Source organism: Notamacropus eugenii, chromosome 3, assembly GCF_028372415.1.
Source record: "Notamacropus eugenii isolate mMacEug1 chromosome 3, mMacEug1.pri_v2, whole genome shotgun sequence".
Lineage (NCBI taxonomy): Eukaryota > Metazoa > Chordata > Mammalia > Diprotodontia > Macropodidae > Notamacropus > Notamacropus eugenii.
In genome coordinates, this window is record NC_092874.1 from 58,394,561 (window position 1) to 58,422,508 (window position 27,948).

At 36.0% G+C, this 27,948-nt stretch overlaps 1 protein-coding gene across 1 annotated transcript in view; it reads left to right on the top strand.

Annotated features, from left to right (window-relative positions):
* The window catches only part of MRC1 (mannose receptor C-type 1), a 117,287-nt gene that overhangs the window by 35,534 nt on the left and 53,805 nt on the right, over nt 1-27,948 (top strand). The window contains exons 4-7 of the mRNA XM_072651637.1: nt 133-297; nt 11,873-11,986; nt 15,790-15,936; nt 22,383-22,565. Coding sequence (XP_072507738.1) covers nt 133-297; nt 11,873-11,986; nt 15,790-15,936; nt 22,383-22,565 — 609 coding nt within the window. The remainder of the gene's footprint in view (nt 1-132; nt 298-11,872; nt 11,987-15,789; nt 15,937-22,382; nt 22,566-27,948) is intronic.

Below are 27,948 nucleotides of genomic sequence, written 5' to 3' on the forward strand. Positions count from 1 at the left end.
ATCTAGTTATGTTATTATAAAAATTTCATTAGAAGTTGGTTTAATTTGTTATGTATCAATTATGTATTATATTATATCAATTATATATACATTCTAGCTGTAATTCAAATTTGATTTGTTTTCTTTTTGTAGTTGCTGGCAGTGAAAGTTTATGGACCAAAGATCCATTGACTGGTATCTCCTACCAGATAAACTCTAAATCGGCTTTGACTTGGCATCAAGCAAGAAAGAGCTGCCAACAGCAGGAATCCGAGCTAGTGAGCATCACAGAAATACATGAGCAAACATACCTGACAGGTAAAGTAATAAAAAAATCAATGATAACTGGAAGCAGGTTATTTGATTTCTTTCTTTAGTTTTTAAAATTGTAAAATAAACCAGGAAAGAGATTATCACAAAGTTAGCCTAGAGCCATTGAGCGGAGAAGATCAAGCAATCATGTCCAGTGCATCCTGGGAAGTCTTATGAAATGTACTATTTTTGATTAACAACATAAAGCTAAAAGCTATCAGATTGAATTCTGCTACAGTGGCAGATGTAGTTTGGAGAAACATTGATATACAAAAGAAAATCAATTCAGAAAATCAGCATAATCTTTAAGCGATATGGAAGACAGCATGGCTCTGAGTTGGATTAATCTTTGGATCAAATTAAAAATCATTTTAAGCTTTTTTTTTTAAGTTTGTGAGACATTTTTTTCACAAGTGTTGATTTGTGGAATATCTTAATCAGCGTTATCTACTAACCTTATTTAACATTAATTGGTAAGACAAAGTTAACAAAAATGGGTTCCTAGCATAGAGCTATTCAATCAACAGTGAACTGGCGCCTACTTCCCCAAGAATGGATCTGATAAATCACAATCATTATCAATCAATATAATAAATGTTTTGAGAACCTGCCATGTAGAAAACACTGCTCTTAAATAATAGAGATAGTTATAGAGATTGGACTTGTGATTTTGATGAGCGTTTCGAGAGTCAAAAACTCTTATCAATGCAGGCTGGCACCTTTTACAAAACTTTCAGTCTTAGAGAATCATCTACTGTACCCAGAGGTTAAATGAGTTGTCCTAGGCCACTTGATCAATATTTGTCAGAGGTGAGACTTGAATCCAGGTCTTCCTGGCTTTGAGGCTAGCTGACTAGTCATAGCTTCCCCATGTCTCTAAATAATGGAGGTATATCAAAGTATATGACAAATCATGTGCTCGAGGGCCTTGCGGTCTAGTTGTAGAGACAGGACATATTTCTGAAAAGATACAGAACAATACAAAGAAAGGCCTATACACTGTACTCCAAAGGAGTTATGGGGTCAGTAAAAGGAATAAGATTTCTGGAGAAACAATCACATAGGACCTGGATCAGCCAGGGAAAGCATCATAAAAAGGTTTGACCTTAAGCTGAATCTTCAGTGGAGAGGAACTGGGAGGGCTGTTGAGTCAGGGGAGGTACCATGAGTAAATAAATGTCCTTCAGTAGAACTGCCCAAAGTACAGGTAGGTGGCATAGTGAATAGAGTGGCTGGGTTTGAAGTCAGGAAGACCTATGTTCAAATCCAGTCTCAGATGCTATGTGACCCTGGGCAAGTCACTTAACCTTGTTAGCCTCAGGTTCCTCATCTGTAAAATGAACTGGAAAAGGAAATGGCACACCTTTCCAGTATCTTTGCCAAGAAAACTCTAAAAGAGGTCATGAAGAAAAAGAAACAACTGAACAAGAAATACTCAAAACTTATTCAAACAATAGCAAATAGATGTTTATTGTTTTAAGGGATGTATCAGGAAGTAAATTTGAAAAGAAAGATAATAACATTATTTATATAGTGCTCTATGACTTGCAAAGTGCTTTCATGGCCTCCTTTTTAGTAAATCTGAAAATATTAAGTAACAGTATTTTTCTCTAAAGCCCTTTCCAAAGGCCTGGGAGTCTCATCCCTTGGGAAGGTGATTGAGAGTTCAAAGAAAAAAAATTGTCTTCCTTAGGAAAATAAATTAAAGGTGATAAACCACTTTTAACAAAGAGTAATTCTTGTCTTGTTTAGATAATTGCTTCCCCAATTATGATTGGGGAAGTAATTGACCCATTTAAAGATAGTCTTCTCTTTGGTCATCTATAGCAATTGACCATGACTCACCCTTCTCCATTGAGAAAGGAAGACAGGAAGTCCCACCGTTTAACTCTAGAAGTCCCATTGATTTGAGAAGTGGTCCTCGAAGGAGTGGGACGGTGACTTGGTTACTCAAGTACTTTGAAATATTAATCTTAAGCTATATTCTATACATCTTTTTTCTTGTTCAAGATTTTGATAAATATTCTCTCAAATTTCCTTGGTTAGAGTAAAATCAAGTCCATGACTTAAATGTTAGGTTAACATTAACTTAAATAAAAATTGTTTCTGGTAGATTTGTGCTTGAAACATAGAGTACAATATTAACATTTTTTTTAAATGTGTATCTCCTCATTTGATACTTACAGCAGTCCCGTAAGGGGTGTGTTAGCCCCATTTCACAGATGAGAAAATTGAGACTGAGATGGTAAGCGATTTGCTCAGGGTCAAACAGCTACTAAGTGTCTGACAAAAGATTCAAACTCAGGTCTTTCGGACTTCAAATCTAGCCCTCTATCCATTGTGCTAGTTAGCTGCCTAGTCAGGAACCTGATTCTGAAATGCCTTGAATACTTGGCTCAGGATTTGTTTTGATGGCTATGATTTGGCAAAATACTTTTGAAAGCACAGAAGCAAAGCATTAAGTGATTCAACCTGCCTATCAAGTGTATTGAAGCAATAGCAGTACCTAGAGCCAGTGTTGGAGCAATCAGAGCTAGGGCATCTAGCTTAGACTAAGCGTTTCAAAAAACTTGAAAGGAAAGGAAGCAAAGATTTGTGTATCAACTCCATATTTGGAATACTTCCAAAGTAGGCCTGAATGAATGAGTAAAAAAAACATTCATTAAGCACTTACTCTATGCCAAAAATTGGCCTAGGCCCTGGGAATGCAAATACTAAAAGTAAGGTGGTCCCTACCCTCAAGGAGCTTTTGCTCTCCCAAGGGAAGGAAATACTTCTTACAGAATGATTGCCTGGAAGGGGCCAAATTTCTTCATTGTGAGTACTCCTTTCACTGGGACAGATTGCGTCACTGCCAGTTCTTAGTAGAAACTTTCCCAACTTGTTGCTTTGGCTAAAAATATTCCCCAATGATTGCCAGCCTTCTGTTGACAAATACTTGATCCTATCTTCTGACAATAGGCCCCAGCTTGGCATATTTCCAGCCCAGGAAGAGACACTTGAGCTTTAAATAACCCAAGGTCATCTCTACCTAGCAAGGCCAAGGATTACGACTGTAGTGGAGAGCATACAATTGCTGTCCCTGAAAAGGAAAGTTATTCTTGTAAATCAAAGTTTATTATTCATATCTGTACTGTGGAAAAAACCAACATAGTTCACTTTGGACTTACTTGTTTATATAGATGACACCATTCTCAGCACTTTTTTCAAATAAAAAACAATAATTACATATTTACAAAGAGTTGGTATTGCATAAGGGAATAGAGAGATAACTTCTGAGCCAGGTAGATCTGGGTTCTCTCACATATACCTGGCAAGTCACTGAACCTCTTAGACCTGGTTGGCAACTTGCTTATACTAGAAGGTACAGAGTAGATCCTGTTGGCACTATTCAAAAGAGTTTATTTACTGAGAGTTCCCCACAGGATGAAATCTCATCTGTTGGCCAAAACCAGCTCACATTAATTGTCTTAAGGTTTGCAAGGCATTTTTCTCACAACCCTTCCTGAGGTTGCCTTTGGTTGAAGGTCACTCAACACCTTTTGAGGCCTTAACAGCAGGTTAGAAGTTTAGAAATTGGGAGAAAAAGTGGATTTAGAATTTTTATTTTACTAATATTAAATTTTACTTGCAAAAGAGGAAATAATAAGTCTTGGAAATTGCTTTACTAGTGAATATGGAATACAAAAACTTCCAACCTCAGATTCAAACTGAAGGGATTAAAAACCCAACAGTGTCTTTTATATAACTCTATTAGTTGGGAAATGAGGGGTAAGGAGACTGCATCCTACTTTAGAATGCATGACCCATCATTATAATTGAGTTGAAATGGAGGTTTTCCTTTTGCCTTCAGATAGAAGCATGAGCAAATGTTGCATATTTATGACTTCTTTCTAAAAATTTAAGAGAGGAGACAGTGTTTGAACATCTCTTCAGTATCTTTTTTGTCAGTGTGCCAATTTTGAATAATTTGGGGTTATAGACATAGATGTAGAAAGGTTTCTCTAGTGCATCCCCCTCATTTCACAGATTAGGAAAACCAAGTTTCAGAGAGGTTAAGTGACTTCTCTCAGGTTACATTCATAGAGAGTGAATTGCTGAACCACAATTCAAGGGTAGCCCTCTTTGCTTTGGGTCTGGTACTGCGTCCTCTATACAGCCCCACTCTGCTTCTTCTGTATAGACTGTCTTTCTGCTTTTATTTGTATTCCCAGCTTTTAGTACAGTGCACGGTGCATAGTAAGCTCTTAATAAATGTTTGTTAACTGACTAGTAGCTATCCCATCTTCCTCAAATAATAACCCACATCACAGAGTAACTGGCTGTCTATTCACTGGTGATACCAAGTCCCTGGATTAGTTGAACACAGACAACACACTGAGGAACAAGTGGGATGGAGCCTGATGTTGCAGATTTCTTTTAAAGTGTAATGAATCTTGAGTTACTTTTACATATCTCAATAGAGTTTAGATAATGTTTATTTTGTGTGGCATTTTTCTTCCCCCCCAGCAGACACTTTACATTGCTCTTATAGGCTCTTGTACTATAGCTAACATGCTGTCAGAAACAAGGACTTTTAAGAATAGGAGGAAAAAAGGAAAGTACAGAGTATAGTCATAAATCATGTACACAGAGAGAGGAAAATGGAGGAAATGGCTTAAGACACTCCCAGTGCTAGGATTATTTAGACCTGGGTCGTGTGTATGTGTGTATACACATATACACCTATATTTTTGTTGTTCAGTTGTTTCAATTGTGTCTGACTCTTTGTGACTCCATTTGGGATTTTCTTGGCAAAGATACTGGAGTAGTTTGCCATTTCCTTTTTCAGCTCATTTGGCAGATGAAGAAACTAAGGCAGACAGGGTTGAGTGACTTGCCCAAGGTCACACAGCAAGTAAGTGTCTGAGGGCAGATTTGAACTGAACTGTAGGTCTACTCTCTATCCATTGAGTCATCTATACATATATATATATATATATATATACATGTACATATACACACACATATATAATTATTCTAATCTCTATACATGTATACTCATACATGCAAGTGCATGTATATATCTTGTTGAAATATACACAAAGTTGAAATTGATTTCTTGGCATTTTTTATCAAGCTGTTTACTGTACTGCCTTATCTTTTCTATTCTTTCTTTTTCGCTTCTTCTGGCTATTGGAAGAAAAAGAGGCACAGGCTAGAGATTACTTTTCCTCTCCTCATAGAGTATGTGGGAGAAGAGATAGATACTGCAAGGAACATGAATTGTTCCCACACTAAGAATTGGTTTATTTCCTTCATTACTTGCTAGGTTACCTTGGATATCAGTTGAGCTAGCAGGAAATGCTTCCCTAATCAGGAAAAAAAGGAATTGTTCCAGCAGTAAGTAGCTAACAAGGCATAATAGAGTGTGTAACTGAGTTCACCTCAGCTGTTTCTTTGAATCTTATCCAAACCTTCTAGAATTTGAGTCGGCAAAATTTAACTGGAATTTGAACAAGAATGGATTCTTTTGCAGAACTTATGGTACTTCCTGTTACAGGTCAGGCCAAATATAGCTACCACTTATCTTTCTTCCACTTATTTTCAAAATTTTTTTGGCTTTAACAGGAATAAGAAAGATGATATGGGGCAAAATGGAGCAGAGAGAAATCTTGCAGGATCCTTTAGAATCATTATATTCTAAAAATGTTATTATAGTCATTTATGTAAATATTCTGCCTGCTGATTCCTGTGCCTCCCACCTTAAAACTCAGTCCTTCATTCTCATTTTAGTGAACATAGAAAAAAAAAACTAGAGAATACTCACTTAGCTGGTAAGTTTAGCATAGAAATCCATACCTTTTGTTATTGTTCTCCTGTAAGAGGAGCTCTTTTAAAATTTCATTGTGAATTCTTAGGGTCCAGGCCAACAGAACATAAGCCTAGGCAGATTCAGTTAATGAAATGTAACTTTAGCCTGGTCCAAATGGAAGAGGCCTGTCTTCAGAAGGTTGACCACCAAAGGCAAAAACAAATGTTCTTGCCAACAAACAACTCATGAAATCATTTGCTGAGGCAAAGAGAGGTTGCAACTTCTATCAACTGAAGAAATGCTCTTATTGGGCCATCAAAATAACAGGCACAAATTCAGAACTTAAAAAAAAAGATGTCATAAGTCATTTTCCAATTTTTTGGAATTGGAGAAGGGGGGACATATCACAGAAGTTGCTTTGATAATGTTCAAGGGTCAAAAATTAGAAAGATTTCTATAGGATCTAATATAGGATTAGAGATCATTAAAAATAGGATGACCACAGATAGGATCATGGATTTAGGACTGGGAGGAACCCTAGGCACTATTGAATCGAAGCCTTCATTTCACAGATGAGGAATCTGTAGATGACAGAAGTTAAATGACTTGACAGGGGTCTCACAAGTAAGTATGAGTATAAGTAAGGGTCTGAAGAGGGATTTTATCTCAAGTTCTTCCTGACTCCATATTTGACACTCTATACCCATGACCATCTAACCATTTCCAGTAAGCTGGTATGTACTTCTCCTAAATTGGTATAGTTAAAAAATACATTGTTTGGAGCTCAAGGGTCAGGATTTAAATCATAGCTCTGGTACTGGGTAAAGCATAAAACCTCTCTCTGACTTGGTTCCTCATCTGTGAAATGAGGGGGTTGGACTAGCTGGCCCAAACAGAAACTTTATTTTGAAATCTATGCTCCAATTCAATTGATTTCATCCTGGTCAATGGTTAAATATTCATCAAAGTCTGTTCTGTCCTTCAGTCCATTCCTAAATTATCCATGATTTTGAGGTGGGGGGTACTTTACAGTGAATCTTCAGTTCCTGAGCCAGATTCCTCACTAGAAAGTCCGGTGGCATAAAATGATGCAAGATTTGGAATTACAGAACTGAAATTCAATATGGGAAGTGAAATTTGGTGTGTCTCCTGATTGTTTTTTGCTAGTTCCTTTAGACATTTTTTTTGGTAGAAGAAAAAACCAAAGAGAACTCAAATCTGAAAAAAAATGCCAATGTAATTATTGCCCACAAGTTAACCATATAAGTATGATTATTCATATTTTACATACATCAATGCAATATTTTAAAAGAAAATCATTTTTAATTTGATGTGCCAACAAAGTGAAGGATACATTTCATTTTAAAAACAAATCCAACCAGTTTTTAACTTTCCATACCTCAACTGAATAAAATAATTTACTTATTTAAAGACCAGTCACAGCAAACTGTGGGGTGGAAGGATTTAGTTGAAGTTCTTCATCTATTTTAGCTGGTCCAACATGAAAAGTGGGTCTGATCACTAATGGTCTGTGGCATAATGATCATTATCATGCTTGAAAAAGAATTTAATAGTTGTAGCAGCACATAAAGAACGCCAAGGATTCCTCCACACACATCTTTTAATGAACTGTCCTTCCCTACATTGCCAAACTGCATTTTGTTTGAGGCAGATTGAATCCACAGGAGTATTTTAGGATAGCCACTTTATGCTTCCATATTCATTTTTTAGTTTCCCCTGAGTGGCATAGTGGACTGTGTTGAATTTTAATCAGGACAGATCTAACTTCAAATTCAGGACAGCTACGTACATAGTGGATATAGCATTGGGCTTGAAATGAGGAGGACTCATCATCATGAGTTCAAATCTGGCCTCAGACTTTTTACTAGCTATGTCACCCTGCACAAATCACTTAAACATATTTGCCTCAATTTCTTCATCTATAAAGTTTGCCAGAGAAGGAAATGGCAAACCACTCCAATATCTTTGCCAAGAAAACCCCGTATGGGGTCATGAAGACATGACTGGATAACAACAGCAAAATTCAAATCCTGTCTCAGATACTACTAGCTCTATGACCCTGGACTAATTACAACCTCTGTCAGACATAATTTTCTCATCTCTAAAATGCAAAGAGTGGATATGATGACCTCTAAGATCCTTTAAGCTTTCGGTTTATGGTTTTCCCCTCTCTTCCACAGCTACCAATTATCTGAAAGTGATGGAAACTTGAAGAGGCCCTATATTCTTTACTTAAAAGATTACTTTTAAACAGCCATGGAATTTTTTGAAAGTGGCTACATGTGTAACTTGTAGAATATCTGTGCCTACATAGGGTAAAGAAAAAGCCTTGACTGTAACTCAGAAGATCCAGGTACAAATTCCACCTTGGACTCTTACTACATATGCAGTCTTGAGCTACTCACTTAAGCTTCATGGGTCTCAGTTATCTCATCTGTAAAAAACAATGAGGTTCCTCTAGCTCTAGATATGTGATCCTATGGTGGGGGGGCACTATATATTTTCCAAAACATTATTTATCTCATATGGGGCATGCATTGTATATTTTCCAAAGCATTATTTATCTCATATGGGGCACGCAAGTTGCTATAACATTAACTCAGCATTCATTCAACAAATATTAATTGATTACCTTGACTTATGCAAACAACTTACTGAAAGTAATTAACAGACCCGGCAATCCATTTGTTATGGTAGTTATCAGCGTTAATAGGCAATTTAGTATCGATAGTACTTGTAAAGTATAAACTTGCAAAGGGTGTTTGATAAACTGAGAGATTCATGAACTCTTGGAGTGTTAACTCTATAATGAACTTAGAAGATCTCCTTGCCAGGCTCCATTGTTTTATAGATGAGGGTGCGCCTGGATAGGCGCAGGAACTTGCCCCAGGTCACACAAGTGACAAATTACAAAGCCAGAATTTGATTCCAAATAAATTTAGCTTTGGAAAATATTTATATAGCTTATAGAACAGCTATAGTGCATAGAACGTGGGACCTGGAGTCAGGAAGACTTATCTTCATGAGTTCAGATCTAGCCTCAGATACTTACTAGCTATGTGACCCTGGGCAAGTCACTTAATCCTGTTTGCCTCAGTTCCACCTCCATAAAATGAGACAGAGAAGGAAATGGCAAACCACTTCCATATCTTTGCCAAGCAAACCCAAAATGAAGGGTCAGACACGACTGAACAATAACCTAGTTTATATTGTGTGGCAATTGCTGTGATGAAGCTGCTTGATCAAAAGATGACCAATGAACACTTTGGACAAATACAGTGGACTTTTTGGTTCTCGTTCTCTTTGACTTTGTGTAACACATGACACTGTTAGTCTATTAGTGCTCCAACTCTCTGTTTATTGATCACTGTCATTTTGGTTCTTTCTTCTCTCTCACCAGTTCTTTTCAGTGTTCTTCATTCATTCATTTTTGACTTTTCATCTTCTTATCCTGAATCTCCCCAATACGAAATTATCCAAGATCCTGCCCTCCACCATCTTTTTTCTTTCTTTACCCTCTTTATTTTCTTTTCCTTTACTTGTGAAGCTTTAACTCACACTTCCATGTGAATGTTTCTTGATTGTATTTTCCTTAATATGAGGACTATTTTCACCAATTTTCAGTGCCCGGTTTCCAACTACCTGTTGGACTAGTTGTACCACTAGAACCACAAAGCAAAAAAAAGACAAGGAAAACTGAGGCTTATGACTCACACAGTTCTAGAAACTATTGGATGCCAAGAGTAGTAGCAGGTATTCTGGACTGTGACAATCAGTCAATCAATCAATTAGCAAATTGTGTACCAGGTATTGTCCTAAGCATTGAGGTTACCAAGAAAGAGAAAATAGTCTCTCTTCTTAAGGAGTTCATATTCTAATGGGCTAAGTCAAGCAAACAGTTTAGTCAAGCAAAATAGGAAACGTACTGACTCAATGTAGGTATCAAAATGGGAGAATGTCCTTTATAGATATAATTATTGATAAATATCAGCAATGAATAGTTAATGATCCATCTACATGGGAAGGTGAAAGAAGAAAAGGGAATAGGCATTTATGTAGCACTTACTACATACCAAACACTGTGCTAAATTTTTTTTTATTTTTGCAAACATTATTTCCTTTGATTCTCACAACAGTCCTATGAGATAGATGCTACTATTATTCCCATTTTACAGATGAGGAAACTGAAGCTAAAGAGGTTAAATGACTTGCCCAGGTCATACAGCTTAAGTGCCTCAGGCTGGATCCAAACTCATTTTTTCCTAATTCCAGACTCAACATTCTTTCTACTAAGCTAACTATTTTATTATTTATCATCTTTTGCCTATTTTAAAATAATTCACAAATAACAATGTTGAAAGCAATCGAGTAGTTCTCCAGAATTATTAATAAGCAAGGGAAAATTTTTCCATGACTTAAATACTATAAAGTTGGTCTGCTGTAGGAATCAATCAATCAATTTTGATCAATTTATTGGAATGCATAAAATCAAAATGAGAAGTCATACTCAATGATGCTTATTCTAAATACATAAAACTAAGAAAAAGCATAGTTAGAGATTGTGAAGATTTCCTTTTTCTAATGTTATTTCCTTGCCATAACTGTAAAATAAGCATTTTTTATTTTCGTCATTTCTGAACTTGGTAGAGACCAGATGCTGAGCCTTCTGAAATCATGGAACGGAGATGTAGGTCAGTGGAGGGTTTAGAATGTGCTGACTCTCTTGGGAAGGGGGGAAAGTATTTCTTTTACCTGAAGTTCATTTCTCTTCACTTTAGAAAATCCATCCCGTTTGTTCACACTACTATTTTACAATATTATAGTAGGGACCTACAGGGCAAAATGAATTCAAGGAAGGATCAAATACATCCTGGTTGAGGCATCTAGATGATAGGCAGATAGACGCTTCTAGATAACCTAAAACAAATTTTAAAACATTTTTAAAAAGGGTTTTGGATTGTGTTGTCTTTCACGTGTATCTGTGGCTATTCTATCCCTTTGCTTTCTTAAAAAAGTGATACTTAGTATGGAAACACACCCACATGAGTTTTGGGTCATTGTGTTAAGTTTCTATTGTTTTATAGAAGTGATTCCCAGTTCCTTTGAAACTGAGATTTTATTTTTGTGTTTTTGGTTTTATGATATCAATTGACTCTTCTACAGAATGTTTGGTGGTATTTTGAGGTGCTGTCCTTGTGGTTTCAATGGTGTAGGGAATTCCTGGAGAACAAGCTTCTTCATCAAAGTACAGAAGCATCTGTTCTCCAATTATATATTCTTAGAGAGTCTCTTAGGGTGGTGAGAGTTTAATAATAATTATAGCTAATGGTAGCTATTGTTATCTCTATTTTACAAATGAGGAAACTGAGGCAAACAGATTAAGTGACTTATTTAAGTGCAAATGAGGAAACTGAGTCTCAGAGGTAAAATGACTTGCCCAAGATCTCACATGTTACAGTAAGTAGCCAAGACAAGATTTGAACTCAGATCCTCTAATTCTAAATCCAATACTTTGCTGCTGTAACATAACAGAGACTAAGGTGAACTAAAAAGAAATAACATTCTAATAACAATAGTTTTAAATAAAAAATAAATACATAAATAAAATTAAAATTTTAAATAAATAAAAAATAACAATTTTCTATTCTCATATTAAAAAGGAAATACCAATAAAATAATCCCAATAGCTATGTAATTCAAGGAATTAAAATTTGAATGTGGGTACATTGGGTTTCTTTTTTGAATGTCAATTATTTTGTTTTATAGGTTTGACGCATTCACTTACCACAGGGCTCTGGATTGGACTTAACAGTTTGAATTTCAACAGTGGATGGCAATGGGCTGGTTTCAGTCCTTTCAGATACCTGAATTGGCTTCCAGGTAGGTGACATTCTTTTGGTGTTTGATGGGGTTAAAAATCTTCAATCCCTAAAACCCAAAGGATTAAGATCTTTCAGATACATACTTAACAGACCTATTTCTCAGGGGAAATGAATAAAAATAATTTTAAAAAAGTATTATTTCCCTTTAAGAGTGAGGCTACTGGTCTAAGTTTATAACACAGGAGGAACTTTTAACTGAGTTCAGTTCCTTGGGGAGTCAATAAATAAAAAATATAGTAATAAACTTGATTCAATAGATTTTCAGTCAAATTGCTCCATGATTGAATATTTTCTGTCCTATTTAGTTTACAAACTTCTATGGGACATAGATTTTTGCTTTTATAACATCTATGTGACTTGATTTGTCCAATAGAGTCATATGTACAAAGCACATTTAAATAATAGTTCTTATTACCACCAGCATTGTTCTTGATGTATACTACTTACAAAAAAACTACACCAGAATCATACACAAAGCATTTATCCAGAGGTGGCGTTCTACTGAGTCTTGTATGAAGCACATTTAGAAGACAGGAGTAGATGATTTTTGAGATAGAAGAGATTCTAGATATGTCTAGTCCAACCCCATTATTTTACCAATAAAGAAACTGAGGCTCAATGACTTTAAACATCTTTTCTTTGTTGTGTTGTCCAAGCCAAATTCCAAATCCAGGCCTCTATGCCTTTCTTTCCCATATAGGATCTCAAGACCAGAATGTTTTGTAATTGCAACTATTTGTCATTGTTGGAATTAATGATATTTTGCTATAGGAAAATGCTTTATGATACATGTGTATACAGAAGAACCAACCAACCAACCAATCAACAAGCATTCACTCAGCACTTCCTATTTACCAGCCATTGGGCTAGGTAGCGAGAACACAAATAAAATAAATAGGAAAAAAAACCCTACTTCCAAGGAATTTAGTTACCTGATAATTTGTGAGAGGCAGCACTAGATACTGCATTTGGGAGTGGGGCAGGTGTTTCATGTACACAAATTGCTTTAAAAATATTTTATTCTCCCCCCCATTACATGTTAAAAAAATTCTGAATTTTTTTTTTAGTTTTGAGTTCCAAATTCTACTCCTCCCTTTCTCCCTTCTCCCTTCCAGGAGACAGTAAGCGTTCTGAGATAGGTTATACATGGGCAATCATGTCAAAATTTCCATATTAGTCATTTTGTATAAGAAGACTTGAATAAGAAAGGAAAGAGAAAGAGAAAAGAAAGAAAGAGAAAAGCAGTATACTTCAGTTTGTATATAGACAATATTAGTCCTTTCTCTGGAGACAGATAGCATGTTTCATCATGAGTCCTCTGGGACTGCCTCAGATCACTGAAAGTAGCGAAGTCCTTCACAGTTCTTTGCACAATACTGCTGTTACTGTGTACAACGTTCTCCTAGTTCTGCTTACTTCATGGATGGATTTTTGACCTCAGAGGATCCTTTCAGTTGTCTGTCTTTGAAAGTTCTAAAATAGTTCATCTTCTATATTTCTTTTGATTTTTGGGTTAAAAAAATAAACATAATAAATTCTCCTCTTAAGGAAGCATCACTTCAAATAGGGGAAGAAATGTGATAGGACATTCTTTCTAAATGTATTTTGCTATTAAATTTGATTAAGAAATTCCATTTTCTAATTTTCTGTCTTCTAATTAAATTGGAATGAGATATACTATTTTCTTTCATTTCCACAAGTTAATTATAAATTAATGTAATGACTCTGTTACTATTTCCATTACAATGGTTTCTCTAATCTATAACCTATTTTAAACTTGTATACAGAAAAATAAGCAGCTTGTGTATGTGGATAGATAATCAGTGCCCTATAGGTAAATATTAATATTGACTATGGAAAGGAAGCAACTTTATTGAGAAAGGACATCAGTTATCATTTTAAACAGTATTATTTATTTAAGATTTTCAGTTCTGTTTTTCGATGCCTCTGAATTCACTTCATAATATGCATCACGTGGCTTTTCACTGGGCATTAGCACAAAGGTAGAAGACTATCTGGAACATAATTGGCTCTTTGACACTATTAATTTTAATTGTTGAAATATGAAAATTAATGTCAGCTTAGTAACAATAGCCAGAAGAAGAACAGGAGAAAGCAGAAGGGTCTGGAAAGGATATAAAGTGCATTTATAGATGGAGAAGCTTGCTCTTCTGCCCCCTCCATACCCAAGGGATACCATATCTTCATCAAGCTATATTTGACTAGAATTTTAAAAAATTAGCTAGGCCCTGTTTTAAAAAATTAGCTAGACCCTAGTAGCTAGGTCCAAAAAAGGACAATTTTTGTTGTTTTGTTGTTTTTAAATCAGAATTTCTAGAATCTAATCTATTTTATTTGCTTCTAATATCACACAAATTAACTAATTACTTTGACTGGGCCTCAATTTTATCACAAATAATAGAATGAATACAGTGCTCTACTTGTCTTTCAAGGGTTTATTGGGGAAAAAAAGGAGATTAAACATCTTTAGTGAAACAGTGACAGGGAATCCTTAGTATTTTAAAAAGAAATTATATCCTTTTTTGGACCAAGCTCTTTAAGGGACGCTGGAAAACTAATTCAATTTATGCTTGGGAAGTGATCATTGTTGCAAGTTATGGTTGGGCAACCTAATTTAGGAAGTTTGTTTTCCCAGAATTCTTTATTATATTAATCACTAAATTGGGGTTTCCAAAATTTCATTTGCCTGAAGTCTAATTCAATCCAACAGGCATTTGCTAGTGTGTACTATGTGCAAGGGATTGTGCCAGGCATTGTGGATATAAAAATTTTTTTCCTGCTTTCAAGGTGTTTGCATTCTAGGCTTACCTTATACAAATGACAAACTTTAGGTATTCAAATGCATTTAAAAAGAGCACTAAATGCTCTCTCTCCAAGGAGTTTTGAATAATGTCTTGATAACTAAGTTCATGGAATGATTTATAACTTTTCTAATGTATAATTAAAAAACAATGATAATAGATTACTGTACTATACCCATCAGTATTTCTTGAAAATTTCTTATCAGTTCTCTCCAATTATCTCTTAGTCTAGACATCCTGTTATTATTTAACCAAACCGACAGTAGGGTCACAAATTTTTAAATATCCTTATACATATCTTTAAGTAGTTCTGTGAGCTTTATGTGTATTAAGCAAATAACTTTCACAAATCTCCGGAAAATTTTATATAGCAGGCATTGTTGTTGCAGTATTAGGAGGGAAAGAGAGCCCCTATCACGTTAGTGTCGTCTTTATCTATCAGCAACACGAAAATATGAGAACCTATTTCTTTGTAGAATGGGTGTATTCCAGCAGAATTAATTGTAAAGTAAATCTCCTTTTCCCACTGAAGTCCCTCATGAGAGAGAAGATATGTTCTAGTGGGAGCAGGGGATATATAGTTATAGAGTGAGTTAGAAATTTTGGTTTAGAAAATACCATATTCAAAAATGATTTTCAGTACTTTAAAAAAAAATCATGTTCCTGACTCCTACGTAGTTTCTATTGTCCTTTATTTCTTGTCTTTCCCCTCCTTCTCTTCTACAGTCTTCCAGATAAAGAGACTTTTTCTCTTGCTTGAAGACATCTACTTAACTTCATCCTCATGGCTACTTTTGGTGTTAGGATAACTAAAGCCCACCTCAACAGCCCTTCCCCCTTTTTACTGCTCCCCCCACTTGGTATCAATCTTCTCTCTTGGACTTCCATATACACTTCATTTTGGAACTGTGACTGATTTGGAATTGCCACCAATATTTCTCATACCTAAATTTCTCTTCCTTGTTTCCTTTTCTCAAAGGAAGTCCAGCACTTGAACCTGGAAAAAGCTGTGTGCTCTTGAATCCTGCAAAAAATGCCAAATGGGAAAATGTGGAATGCTCTCAAAGACTTGGATATATTTGTAAAAAGGGGAACAGCTCATTAAATCCATTCATTATTCCCTCAGGTATGTAAATTATTTAACCTGAAGTGACTAGAAAGCCTCAGTTTCATTTGTGAGTAAAATTAAAACATTGTAAATTCTGTATGATAACTTGGAAAGAGAGAGCTAGAAAGTTCATAATTTACTTAAAGGTATCTTGCCATCACCCACAAGTTTTCTACTTTATTTATTTATATTTAGATTTATTTTAAATATATTTTTATTTTAAATATATGGTTGTATATTATTTATATATTATATTATTTATTTTTTTATTCTAATTTAGATCAGAATTCCCCCATCTGATCAATTTTTCATGTCAACTTTCATTATGTCTCATAACCCCTAACCTTACTTTTCTTCTTCACTATGATCTCTGTTCCCTACAATTCTTTCCCAGTTCATCACCCTTGAGCTATTAATACTCTTCCTACTTTCCTATTTCCACCCAATGATGAATCAAATTTAACTCTATACTAGCATCTATTCTTGAATCCCTAAACCCTTGAGCTATTGCCATCCACATCTTGCTAAATCTCCACTTTAGTTGTTATTGTTGTTCAGTTGTTTAGTTGTGTCCTGCTCTTCATGACACCGTTGACCATAGCACATCAGACTCTTCTATCCTCCACTGGCTCTCAAAGTCTGTCAAAATTCATGTTCATCGTTTCCATGACACCATCTCATCCTCTGCATCCCCTTTTCCTTTTGCCTTCAATCTTTCCCACATCAAGGTCTTTTCTAATGAGTTCCATCTTCTCATTATGTGGCCAAAGTGTTTAAGCTTCAGCTTCAGTATTTGACTGAATTAATTTCTTTAAGTATCGCTGATCTGATCTCTTTGCTGTCCAAGGGACACTCAAAAGTCTTCTCTCGCACCACAATTTGAAAGCACCGATTCTCAACCTTGGATTATTTCTATTCCATGCTTCCAAAACTATTCACATGCTGCTGAACAGAGCTGGAGAAAGTTATGAAACTGTGCTGATTGAGTCCATTATTAATGTGTATTACTTAATCTCAGTTGGGTCTTCAATGCAGCAAGGTAATGATTCCATTCCTCTGTAATTAATTTGTTCCCCACCTCTTCACAGTAGCTTATTCAAGTTTCTCATTTCCCTTCTTCTTCTCCATCCTTTTAACTGATGACCTCATTGCATAATTCACTAAAAAACTGAGGTCATTCAATGAGAGTTCCATCATCTATCCTTCTTTTCAACTTATATCACCTTGACATATTCACCTACTATATCCCTCTCTGTAGCCTCTGAAGAAGAGGAAGCCTTTGCCAAGACAAAGAAACCCATCTCCATGCACTCCTGATCCAGTCCCTTCTTTTCTCTTGCACATTGCCCCCGTTATCCTTCCCATTCTCTAATTAGTTGAAAATCTTTAGCTCTCTATTGCCTCTCCCCATCATAAAAGAGCCCTCAATTGATCTAGACTTCTCTACCAACTATTGACCCAGATCTCTCTTTTCTTTCTTGGCTAAACTCCTTGAGAAAGCTCTATAATTTATTCTTCTGCTTCTTCTCCTTTTCTAAGCATTCTGCAACTTGGTTTCTTATCTCATTCAACTGAAACTTTTCTTTCTAAATCACCAATGATCTCTTAGTTGCCATATCAAAAAGCTTTTTCTCAATCTCACACCTTTCAACCTTTGATGCATTTGGCACTACGGAGAACCCTCTTCTCCTTAATACTCTCTCCTCCATAGGTTTTCATGACCCTGATCTTTCTTGGTTCTTTCCTGGAGGGAGTCTGGAGCAGTGTGACTGCTCCTTCTTGATCTCCTTTGCTGATTTTTTATTCATGTCATGTCTTCTACCTGTAGGAATTCCCAAGGGCTGGTTATGGACCCTCTTTTCTTGATCAGTACTATCTTACTTAACTCATCATCTCCAGTGGATTTAAGTATCATTCCCATGCAGATAAATCTCAGATTTATTTATCTAGTCCTACTTGCTCTCCTGCTCTCTGCTCTCATATCTCCAATTGTCTATTGGATATCTCAAGCTGGCTATCCTGAAGACATCTTGTCCAAAACAAAACTCATTAGCTTTCTCCTAAAGTCCTCCCCCTTTCCAAACTTTTCTATTACTATTGAGGATACCACCATTGGCCCAGTTACCTAGGCTTATCACCTAGGTGTTCTCAACTCTTACTCACCACATACATCTAATCTATTTCCAAGTTCTATTGATTTTGCCTTCACAATATCTCTCATATGAGCCTCCTCCTGTCCTTTGACAATGCTGCCACACTATTTTGGGTCTTCATCTCATCATGCCTGGACTACTGAAAAAAGACATACAGTTGACTTTCTTGCCTCTAGTTTCTCTCCACTCCAGTCTATCTTTCTCTCATTTTCTAAAGTGATTTTCCTAAAGTATAGGTCTTACCATGTTACTCCCATACTCAGGAAACTCCAGTTGCTCTTTGGTTATCTCTAGGGTCACATATAAAAGCCTCCAATTGAGTTTGAGGTACTAATTTGAAATGTCTAAGAAGCAGTTGACGTTGCTGTACTATATACATAACCCATAAGAATACTAGAATTAGATAAAAAAAAGTGGGAATCATCTGCATAATGATGATAATTATACCCATTAGAGGTGATGAAATCACCTAGTCACATGGTGAGGAAATGGAAAAGGACTGAGTTTGGGGGATACCCATAGTTAGTAGGCATGACATAGACAAAGACCCAGCAAAGAAGACTGAGAATGAAAACTGCTCTCCTGTTTCCTTAAGTTTTCTATTCTCTAGTTCAAACAATCCCAGCTCCTCTAACTGGTCCACATATGACATGAACCTGAGACCTTTTAGCATCCTGATCATCCTCCATGGGGAGTTCTAGCTCAGAGTGAGTCAAATATATGGCTCATGGGTACATGCATCCACAATTTCTCAAGTGCAGACTGAACCAAATTAGAATTTAATAGGAAAATAATTAACAAAATAGATTAAAAACACAATGAAACATAAATAAAAACCCTTAAAATAACACCACTTAAAACCTGATAATATTAAACCATATCAAATAATTAAATAATCAGATAACATCATTTATCAAATAATATCACTTAAAAATAAAGCTTAAAACTAAGTCAATATGCAATCACAGAGACCCTTTTGTGTGGATTAATGGTCCCCATTTCTATTGGAGTTTGACACCACTCTAACTTATCAACTGCTTTTCCTTAAAGGTCACCTAGAACAGAATATAATATTACAGATCAGGTCTGACTAGGGCAGAATACAATGGGATGTATTGTCCTCAGCACAGGACTATATATCTTTATTTACTTGGCCTAAACTTGCAAAAACTTTTTGGCCACCATGTCACATTGGTGTTTCATACTGACCTAACTTTCCATGCCTCCCTTGTCACATACTTGTAACAATGATTTTTGTTCCAAGTATAAGATTTCACTTTATCATCATTAAATCTCATCTTCTAAAAGTCTACCAAATAAACACTCACTCTATCAGCAAGTGTCTTCATTAGCTCTCCTCCCTTTATAGCATCCTTTTGATTGCATGCCATGTATAATTTTATCCAAGTCATTGATAAAAAGGTTAAGTAGCATACTACATAGCAGTGATCCCTTATATATTACAAGAAAAAAAATATATACACATCCATCCATAGGGTGTATGTATATATATGTACATACACACATACATATGTAAATGTGTGTATATATATATACGTATATATATATTTGTGTGTGTGTGTGTGTATACACACGCATGTACATCACACACACAGACACAGTTATCCCTTCTACATTGTCAGCATCTGGGGTATGACATTGCCATGATCTGAAAAATCCGTGTAAAATTTTTTGTCCTTTCCTTCATACCAGAGGAGGAGTCTGAATTTTCCTTTTTCTTTTATAGGATGTTTACAGTACCTTAATGTAAAATTTGGGTTAAGTACTTGGTCATAGGCTCTGTGGGTCTTTGCATGTTGTCTGGCTTCCACAAAACTCCCAGCAAATTCCCATTTAATTTCTTATGCCAACCTGGGATACATTGAAACTACAATGGGGAAAGCTGCAATGTGGAAGGGATAACTCTATATATATTCTCTTCAGTATGTGGGATACAATATTCTTTGCATAAACTTTGGAATCACCATCCTCCAGCTATCTCACATCTGTTGTACATCTCTAGTAACATAGAATTTCTCCCTCTCTCCCTTTTGCTGTGTCATGTTCTTTCATTTGCTAACATCTTGACACTGGCTTTGATGACTCATGCTTCCTGAGAATATTTTTCTTTGGGAATTGCTTCCTCTTTCTTTTCTTTCATCTTGCCTAGGTGGCATAATGACTGAGGCACTGAATTTGAAGACAGGGAGAACTGAGTTCAAATCTTGACTCAGATACATACTCAGACACATACCAAGATAAGTTACTTAACCTTTCTGCACCTCACTTTACTCATTTGTAAAATGAGTGAATTAGACTCAGCCTCTAACATGTCTTTCAAATCTATATCAATGATCCAAGGACAACTCAACAATGTGCTCTATGCATAGTGAACAAACAGCTTGGACTCAGAATCAGGAAGATCTGAGTTTGAATCCTGCTTCAAGTCATTGTTAGGTGTGTGACTGAACTAGCATCTTAAATTTTCTGAGCAGCAGTTTTCTCATTTGCAAAAGAGATATGATAATTACAGAACTGTGATGACGATGAAATGAAATAATACATGTAAAACAAAAATATGAAAAATATATGTAAAAATATATGAAATGAAATGATATATGTAAAAAACTATATGTAAAGTATAATAAGTTGGTACACAGAGAGGCAGGTGGTTGTCAAAGAGACACTGGCTTTCATTTGCAGTATACAGAATTTGTAGCCAGATCAGTTAGGAAGAGATACAGCATGCTGTCATATCATCACTGGAAAGGTCCCAGGATCCACACTTCATGGATGTTAAGATGAACTCACAATCAGTTTTGACTCCCTTCAAAAACCCTCAATAGTATAAAATTAGGGCCTTCTTTTGTCTTTGTTTTTTCACCCTGAATGTGTGGATTTCTTTTTCTTCTCAATGAATACTTTTAAGAATTTCTGACAGACATGTCCTTTCCCCTTGAGTTGTTCGAAGCAACAAAGCTAACGTTTTCCACAAGAGGGCTCCAAAGTTGCATTAAATTCCTTTCAAATATATGCAGTTTTGAGAAGTGTTTGATAAAAAGAAAACAAGGTGTTTGAGTAATGATTAATATGTCACAGAGTCCATCATAATCATTATCAAACATTTAATCTGGACCTACTGTATACAGAGCACGCTGGCAGGTGTTGGGAATACAGAGAGTCTTAAAACAAGCTCTCTGGGCTAGATATTCTGATTGGAGAGACAAGACATATAAATTAAGAGATGAATAATAATCCAAGGTAGCATTTTCATTCATTCATTCATTCACTCACTCACTCATTCATTCATTCATTCATTCATTCATTCATTCATTCATTCATTCATTCATTTACTCATTCATTCACTCAGTCATGCATTAATTCCACAAACATTGTCTACTGTGTGTAGAAACTGCTAGGGGCTGATGGAGTTACAAACTTTAGTGAGACTGGGCATTTGCATTGCTTCCCTCCCCTATCCCCTTCTCTTCTTCCTCCTCCCTTCCACATTTCTCCCCCCCCCTTTCCTTTTTTCTTGTTAAAAACCTAACCTTTGCACACACCTCAGCTCAAACCCCACGTAAAGTTGGTCTAATCTCTCTGTTGAACTCAAGTCCAGTAACATTTATTTGTGATCTTCAAATATATTGTATTGTTATTTATTGATTTCTTTGTCCTGGATTCTCAGCTAGGTGATAATCAATCTCCTTGAGAACAAGTAGTGTCTTGAGGTTCCCAGTGGGCATAACTGAATAGGAGCTCTGAAATGTTTATTGTTGACTATTTAGCAAAAGGGCAGCTATGTAGCACATTGGATAGAGTGCTGGGCCTGAAGTCAGGAAGACTCACCTTCTTGAGTTCAAATCTGGCCTCAGATACTTTCTAGCTGTGTGACCCTGGACAAGTCATTTTACCCTATTTGCCTCATTTTCCTCATCTGTAAAAGCAACGGGAGAAGGAAATGGCAAACCACACCAGTATCTTTGCCAAGAAAACCCCAAATTGGGTCACAAAGAATTGTACTCTACTTAATGACAACAACAACAAAATTTAGTAAACAAGATTTCTGCGGACTTCAAATTAAATTTTGTTGAATGTGAAGGATAGAATTTCTTTTTTTACTCCAAAAAACCCCACCTGTTTTGTACACAAGCCACAAAATCAGAAGGGGTTTTTATTTCTGATGCTAGTGATTTGCTTTCTTTCACAAAGTTATGTACAAATGTACAAAATGTCTGGAGTTACAGTAATAGTTATTCACTTAAATCTTTCCCTTGTTTGATCTCAAACCTATTTTTGAAAATTTTCTAGAAAGTGATGTTCCTGTCTCCTGTGCAAGCCAGTGGTGGCCATATGCAGGTCACTGTTACAAAATTAATAGGGAACCCAAAATACAAAGAGATGCTGTACATGACTGCAGAAAGGAAGGAGGAGATCTGGCGAGTATCCACAGTATAGAGGAATTTGACTTCATTTTTTCCCAGTTGGGATATGGTAAGAATTCATCCAGGTACAGTACATTCTACTCTTTTACTTCCTACTCCCTGAGGATGTAATTATAGATATTGCTATACAACTATGAAGTACTAAGGCTTTTAAGTAGAAGTAGAGGCAGTGGGCATAATAGATAGAGTACTGGGTTTAAATCAGCAAGCTCTGAATTCCAATCTTTTTTTTTTGACATGTAATAGCTGTATGACGATTTGTAGAATACAGAACTTAGATGGACTTGAAGTAAGTCCTTAAGATTTAGGTGGCCCAGTAGATAGAGCACTGGGCTTGGAGTCATCTCCCTGACTTCAAATTTAGCTTCAGACACTTACTAACTATGTGACCTTGGGCAAGTCACATAACCTTGTTTGCCTCAGTTTCCTCTTCTGTCAAATGAGCTAGAGAAGAAAATGGCAAACCACTCCAGTATTTTTGCCAAGAAAACCCCACCTGGGGTCATGAAGAATCAAACATGACTGCAGTGACTCAACAAAAACAGAAGAAAGAACACACAAGCTACCGGTCAGTGAGCTGGACTTTAATTCATGGCAAAATTCTTGAATGAATAATTAGAAGAGAAAGTAAATGTCTAGAAAAGGAAATGGTGATCACAATGAGCCAACAAAAACAAATCTTCAAAAACAAGTCATGGTAGACTAATATTGCAGGTGCCATTCATTTTAGCAAAGCATTTGATAAAGTTTCTCATGATGTTATTGAAAGAAGATGGAAAAATGTGGGCTAAATTACAATATAGGTGAAAGGATTCATAAGTGATTGAGCAACCTTACTCCAAGAGTAAGTGGTTCAGTGTCAGCTTGGTGAGAAGTCTCTAGTGCAGTGTCTCAAGTATTTGTACTTGGCCTTGTATGATTGAATGGATTACTTGGATAAAGGCATCAATGACATATTTATGAAATTTTCAGACGACGTAAAGTTCTGAGAGGTAGCTCATACTCTTAATGATAATTAGGTATCATAAGAGACCTTGATGGATTAGAATATCTAATATCTAATCTAACAAAGTGAAATTCAGTGGTGACAAGAAAAATAAACTAGGGGAACATGAAGAGACAAGAGTTTGTAATATATCTGGGAGTGTAGTGTAATGCAAAATTAATATGAGTCAACAGATATGGTGGTGAAAAAAAAACTGATGCAGTTTTCGTCTGTATTGAGACTGGATTAGCTTCCAGGAGTGAGAATAGTGTCACTGTACTTCTCTGGTCTGAATACTTCTTGAGTATTACATTCAGTTCACTTTCTAGGAAGGACGTTAATAAGTTGGAGAGAGTCTTTAGGTGGCTGACCAGAATGGGGAAGGACCTTCATATCATGCAAGTACCAGTTAAAGGAACTGGGAAATCTTAGCCTGAAGGAGAGAAGATTCAGTAGGAAATAGAATCACTTTCTTTAAATGTTTGAAAGATTTCCATATATAAGAAGGATTAGACTTGTTTTGTTTGGTGCCAAACAACAGAAGTAGAAGCAGTGGATGGAAGTTGCTGAGAGGTAAATTTAGACGTGATTTCACAAGGAACTTCCAAAAACAATTAGAACTTGTGTCACATGAAATGGGCTGTCTTAGAAGGTTTATCCTCGTTGGAGATGTTCAAGCAAAGATTGGAGAACCATATTGAAATGAGAATTCCTGATTGGTATAAATGGTCTCAGAGGTCACTTCCAACTCTAGTGTCCTATGATCCTGCATATAAGTGGGGCCAGAAACTCATTAAGTACCTACAACTACAGGTCGTAGTCCTCAAGCTATGAATGATGAGTCTTTTGAATCAGTAACTATGTAGATCATCTGTTTCCATCAAGCAGAAGAAAAGGAAATGAGTCATAATCATGGTAGAGGCCAGCCCCTTCCTGATGCATAACAATGGAACAAGTTAGGAGATTAGAAAAAGTAACAGGAGTTAAGGAGATGACAGTTAAAGTTGAGATAGATGGAGAGAGTCATAAAAGGAGGAAAATGAGAAATAGGGGATGCAACTATTAGTTATTTTAAAATTCTCCTTAAGATTAGCTAATCTTCTCTAGAAGATACATTTTTTATTTTATTGATGGGCATTTATATAAAGTGATTAATTAGAGTTTGAAGAGATATCTGAGAAAAATAGTTTTGGAGATAAAAACAAGTATGTCTTTTTACATTTCAAACTCTTAGAACATTGATGTAATTATTTTCATATTAACCACAGAATATATATATTTAAAGTGCATAGAGAGGGAAATACAGAGACATTAATGATAACACTGTTTTACTGTATAGATATTCATTGTCTACTTTTGATAAAATTAGGAAAGAAAAGAATCAGTGGTAGAGGAAAGGATACTTTTGTTAGAACATTTTGCAACAAAGTCCTCAGTTCTCCCATTACTGCTGGGGGACTAAGGTTCAAGATCAAGTGTAATAATAGGTAGCCCTTCTAAAGCATTGTGAGATATTTAAAACCCTTTGTTCATCATTTCATTTTTACTTTATCACTACCCTGTGAGGTAAGTACTATTATTCACCTCATTTTACATATGAGGAACCCAAGGCTAAGAGAAGTAATTTGCCCAGTATCACCCATCTCGTAAGTAACTGAAGGAAGATTTGAACTTAGTTCTTCCTGACTCCAAATCCAGGGTTCTATCTACTGCATAACTGAGCCATCAGTGGCAACATCTACTGGAAAAATCTGGTACCCACAGTGCTTAGTAGTAGGCTCAGCTCCTACTAGTTTGCAGTCTTTTCCAGATGAGCTAAGGAAAGAACTATGCACCCTTCTTGCAAACGACATTTTGTCATTCATGATTCAGAGCACTGGAAACACCTGCTGTTATTGGCCTTGAGCCAGCAATGGACTTCTCCAAAAAATGAAGTTCAGCGGCATTTAGCAGAAGGGCTAAAACCACTAAAGGAAATCCTGAAATGGAGAAGTCTTTTAACATTTTCAGGAGCTAACCAGTTTTTCCTCACTCTCCATATTATCTTTGTGATATTCTGGCAAGTATATTGCCAAGATGAAAATGATCAAATTAAATCAACACATGGCTATTTTGACATACGCATAACTCATGACAGAATCTCTCAACAATTAAAAATACTTTTCAAGGTCTACTATTACTTTCCTTTTGTGAAATGCCTAAACTGAATGCAGCATTAGATGATGTTTTCTTAGGACCTGGAGGGACCTAGATCCCTAGAAACACCTCAGACAAAAACACCCCAGACAAACTCCAAAAATACACTTGAAGAAACACTGACAAAGTAATCCAAAGAAAAATGTCTCTGAGCTCTTTCATCTCATCCAAGATTGCATGGGATGTGCTTAAACTTTGAGTCATTCATTTGCTTTTCAAAATTAACATCTTTTGTTTTTACACACCTTTGTTTCCAAATACTATCTTTTCCCTTCCCCATGTATATGTGTATGTACATATGTATATATGTGTGTATACAAACATACACACTCATTCTGGATTTGTTTCTGCCCTTTGTGTTACTTCGTATATGTCTTCCCAAGCTTTACTTTATACTCTATATCTGCCATTTTTCAAGGTGCAGAAATATTTCCTTACATTCATATATCACAACTTGTTTAGCTAATCCTCCATCATTGAGATGCTTCTTTGTTTCTTGTTCTTTGCTATCACACAAAGGAACTACTACAAATATTTTGGTGTATGTTGGACCTTTCTAGTTCAGACCTCCTTAGGGTATTTGCTTAGCAGTGGGAGGTCCTGGGTCAAAGGCTATGGATATTTTAATAATATCCTTAGCATAATTTCACATTGCTTTCCAGAGTGTTTGGACAAATTCAGTTTCATCTTTTGTAAATTTAAGGGAAGCTATTTCATTTTCCTAAAGCAATGTATTATTTCTGTGATCCAGCAACAAAACCTAAAAACTTTCTACCAAATGCCCTGCAAGACTACTTGCAGATAGGAAATCAGCAATTGGACTTGCTATTGATTTTATTGACTAAGAGTTCAATGACAATAGTCAAGGTATAACCTACCTCTTCAACTTATATGTCTCATACATTGGTCAATTTTATCACAAAAATTAATGTACCTTGAATACAGCACTGCTGAGATAGTAGGTTTTGGTTTTTTTTTTTTGAGAATTTAAACTCTCTATTTGATGACATTGGTGCTATTCTGGGGGGAAAGGCGAAGGGATGTGGCTAAAGTAATATTACAGGTAGATGGATTTAAAACAGATTGAATGTCTAGATCCAAAGAGTTGTCATTAATGGTTCAATGTCATGTTAGCAGGCAGTCTCCAGTGGTATGCCTCAGCGAAGCTGTGTTTGGTTCTGAGCTGTTAAGCAATTTGATCAAGGACTTGGAATAAGGCACGGTTGGCACACTTCTCAAATATGCATGAGTCAAAGCTGGGATGGATAGTTAATGAATTGGGTGATGGATTTAGAATTCTAAAAGATTTTGATAAGCAGGAATGTTGGATCAAATCTAATACTCCATAGGGACAAATATAACGTCTTCCAAATGTGAAATCCATCTCACAAATAGAAAAATAGGGAGATGTTTTTGAAAAAGATTTGGTGATTTTAGTGAACTGCCAGCATAGTATGAATAATATAGGGATTGCTGTTCAGTCATTTAGTTGTGTCTCACTCTTTGTACCTCCATGGACCATAACATTCCAGGCCCTTCTAACCGCCACTATCTTCCAAAAGGAGTTATAGGTAGAGATAGTCCTTCTGTACTCTCCATTGACAAAACCACATCTGACATGTGGGTTATGTTGTGAGCATCCATTTCAGAAAGCACATTGGTAATTCACAAGGAAAGGACATTGACAAACTGCCTAGAAGAGGATACCCAGGATGACCTCAAGTTCCTGCCATACTGGGATCAGTGGAGGGAAATGGAAACTTGTGGCCCAAAGAAGAGAAGACATAGGGGGTGGGAGGAGTTGGAGATGGGACTCTTCAGGTGTCTGCAGGGCTATTTCATGGAAGAGGGAGCCTTCTACTGCCTGGCCCCAGAGGGGGAGAACTAGTGGCAATGGAAGTTGCAAAGGAGCAAATTTGGTCTTGATGTAAGGAAAAGGTTCTCAGCGATTATAGCTATCCAAAAATAGAATGGGCTTTCTTGTGAGGCAATGGGAATGTAACGTAACGTAACATAATGTAATGTAACATAACATAACATAATATAATAATAATATAATATATTGTAATGTAATACAATGTAATGTAATGCAATACAATGCAATGTAATATGATGTAACATTAATATAATATTACAATACAATATAATATTATAATACAATATCATTTGTCATGTCATATCATATATTACATCACATCATATATCACATAATAGTGTGTATACACACACACACACACATATATATATACAC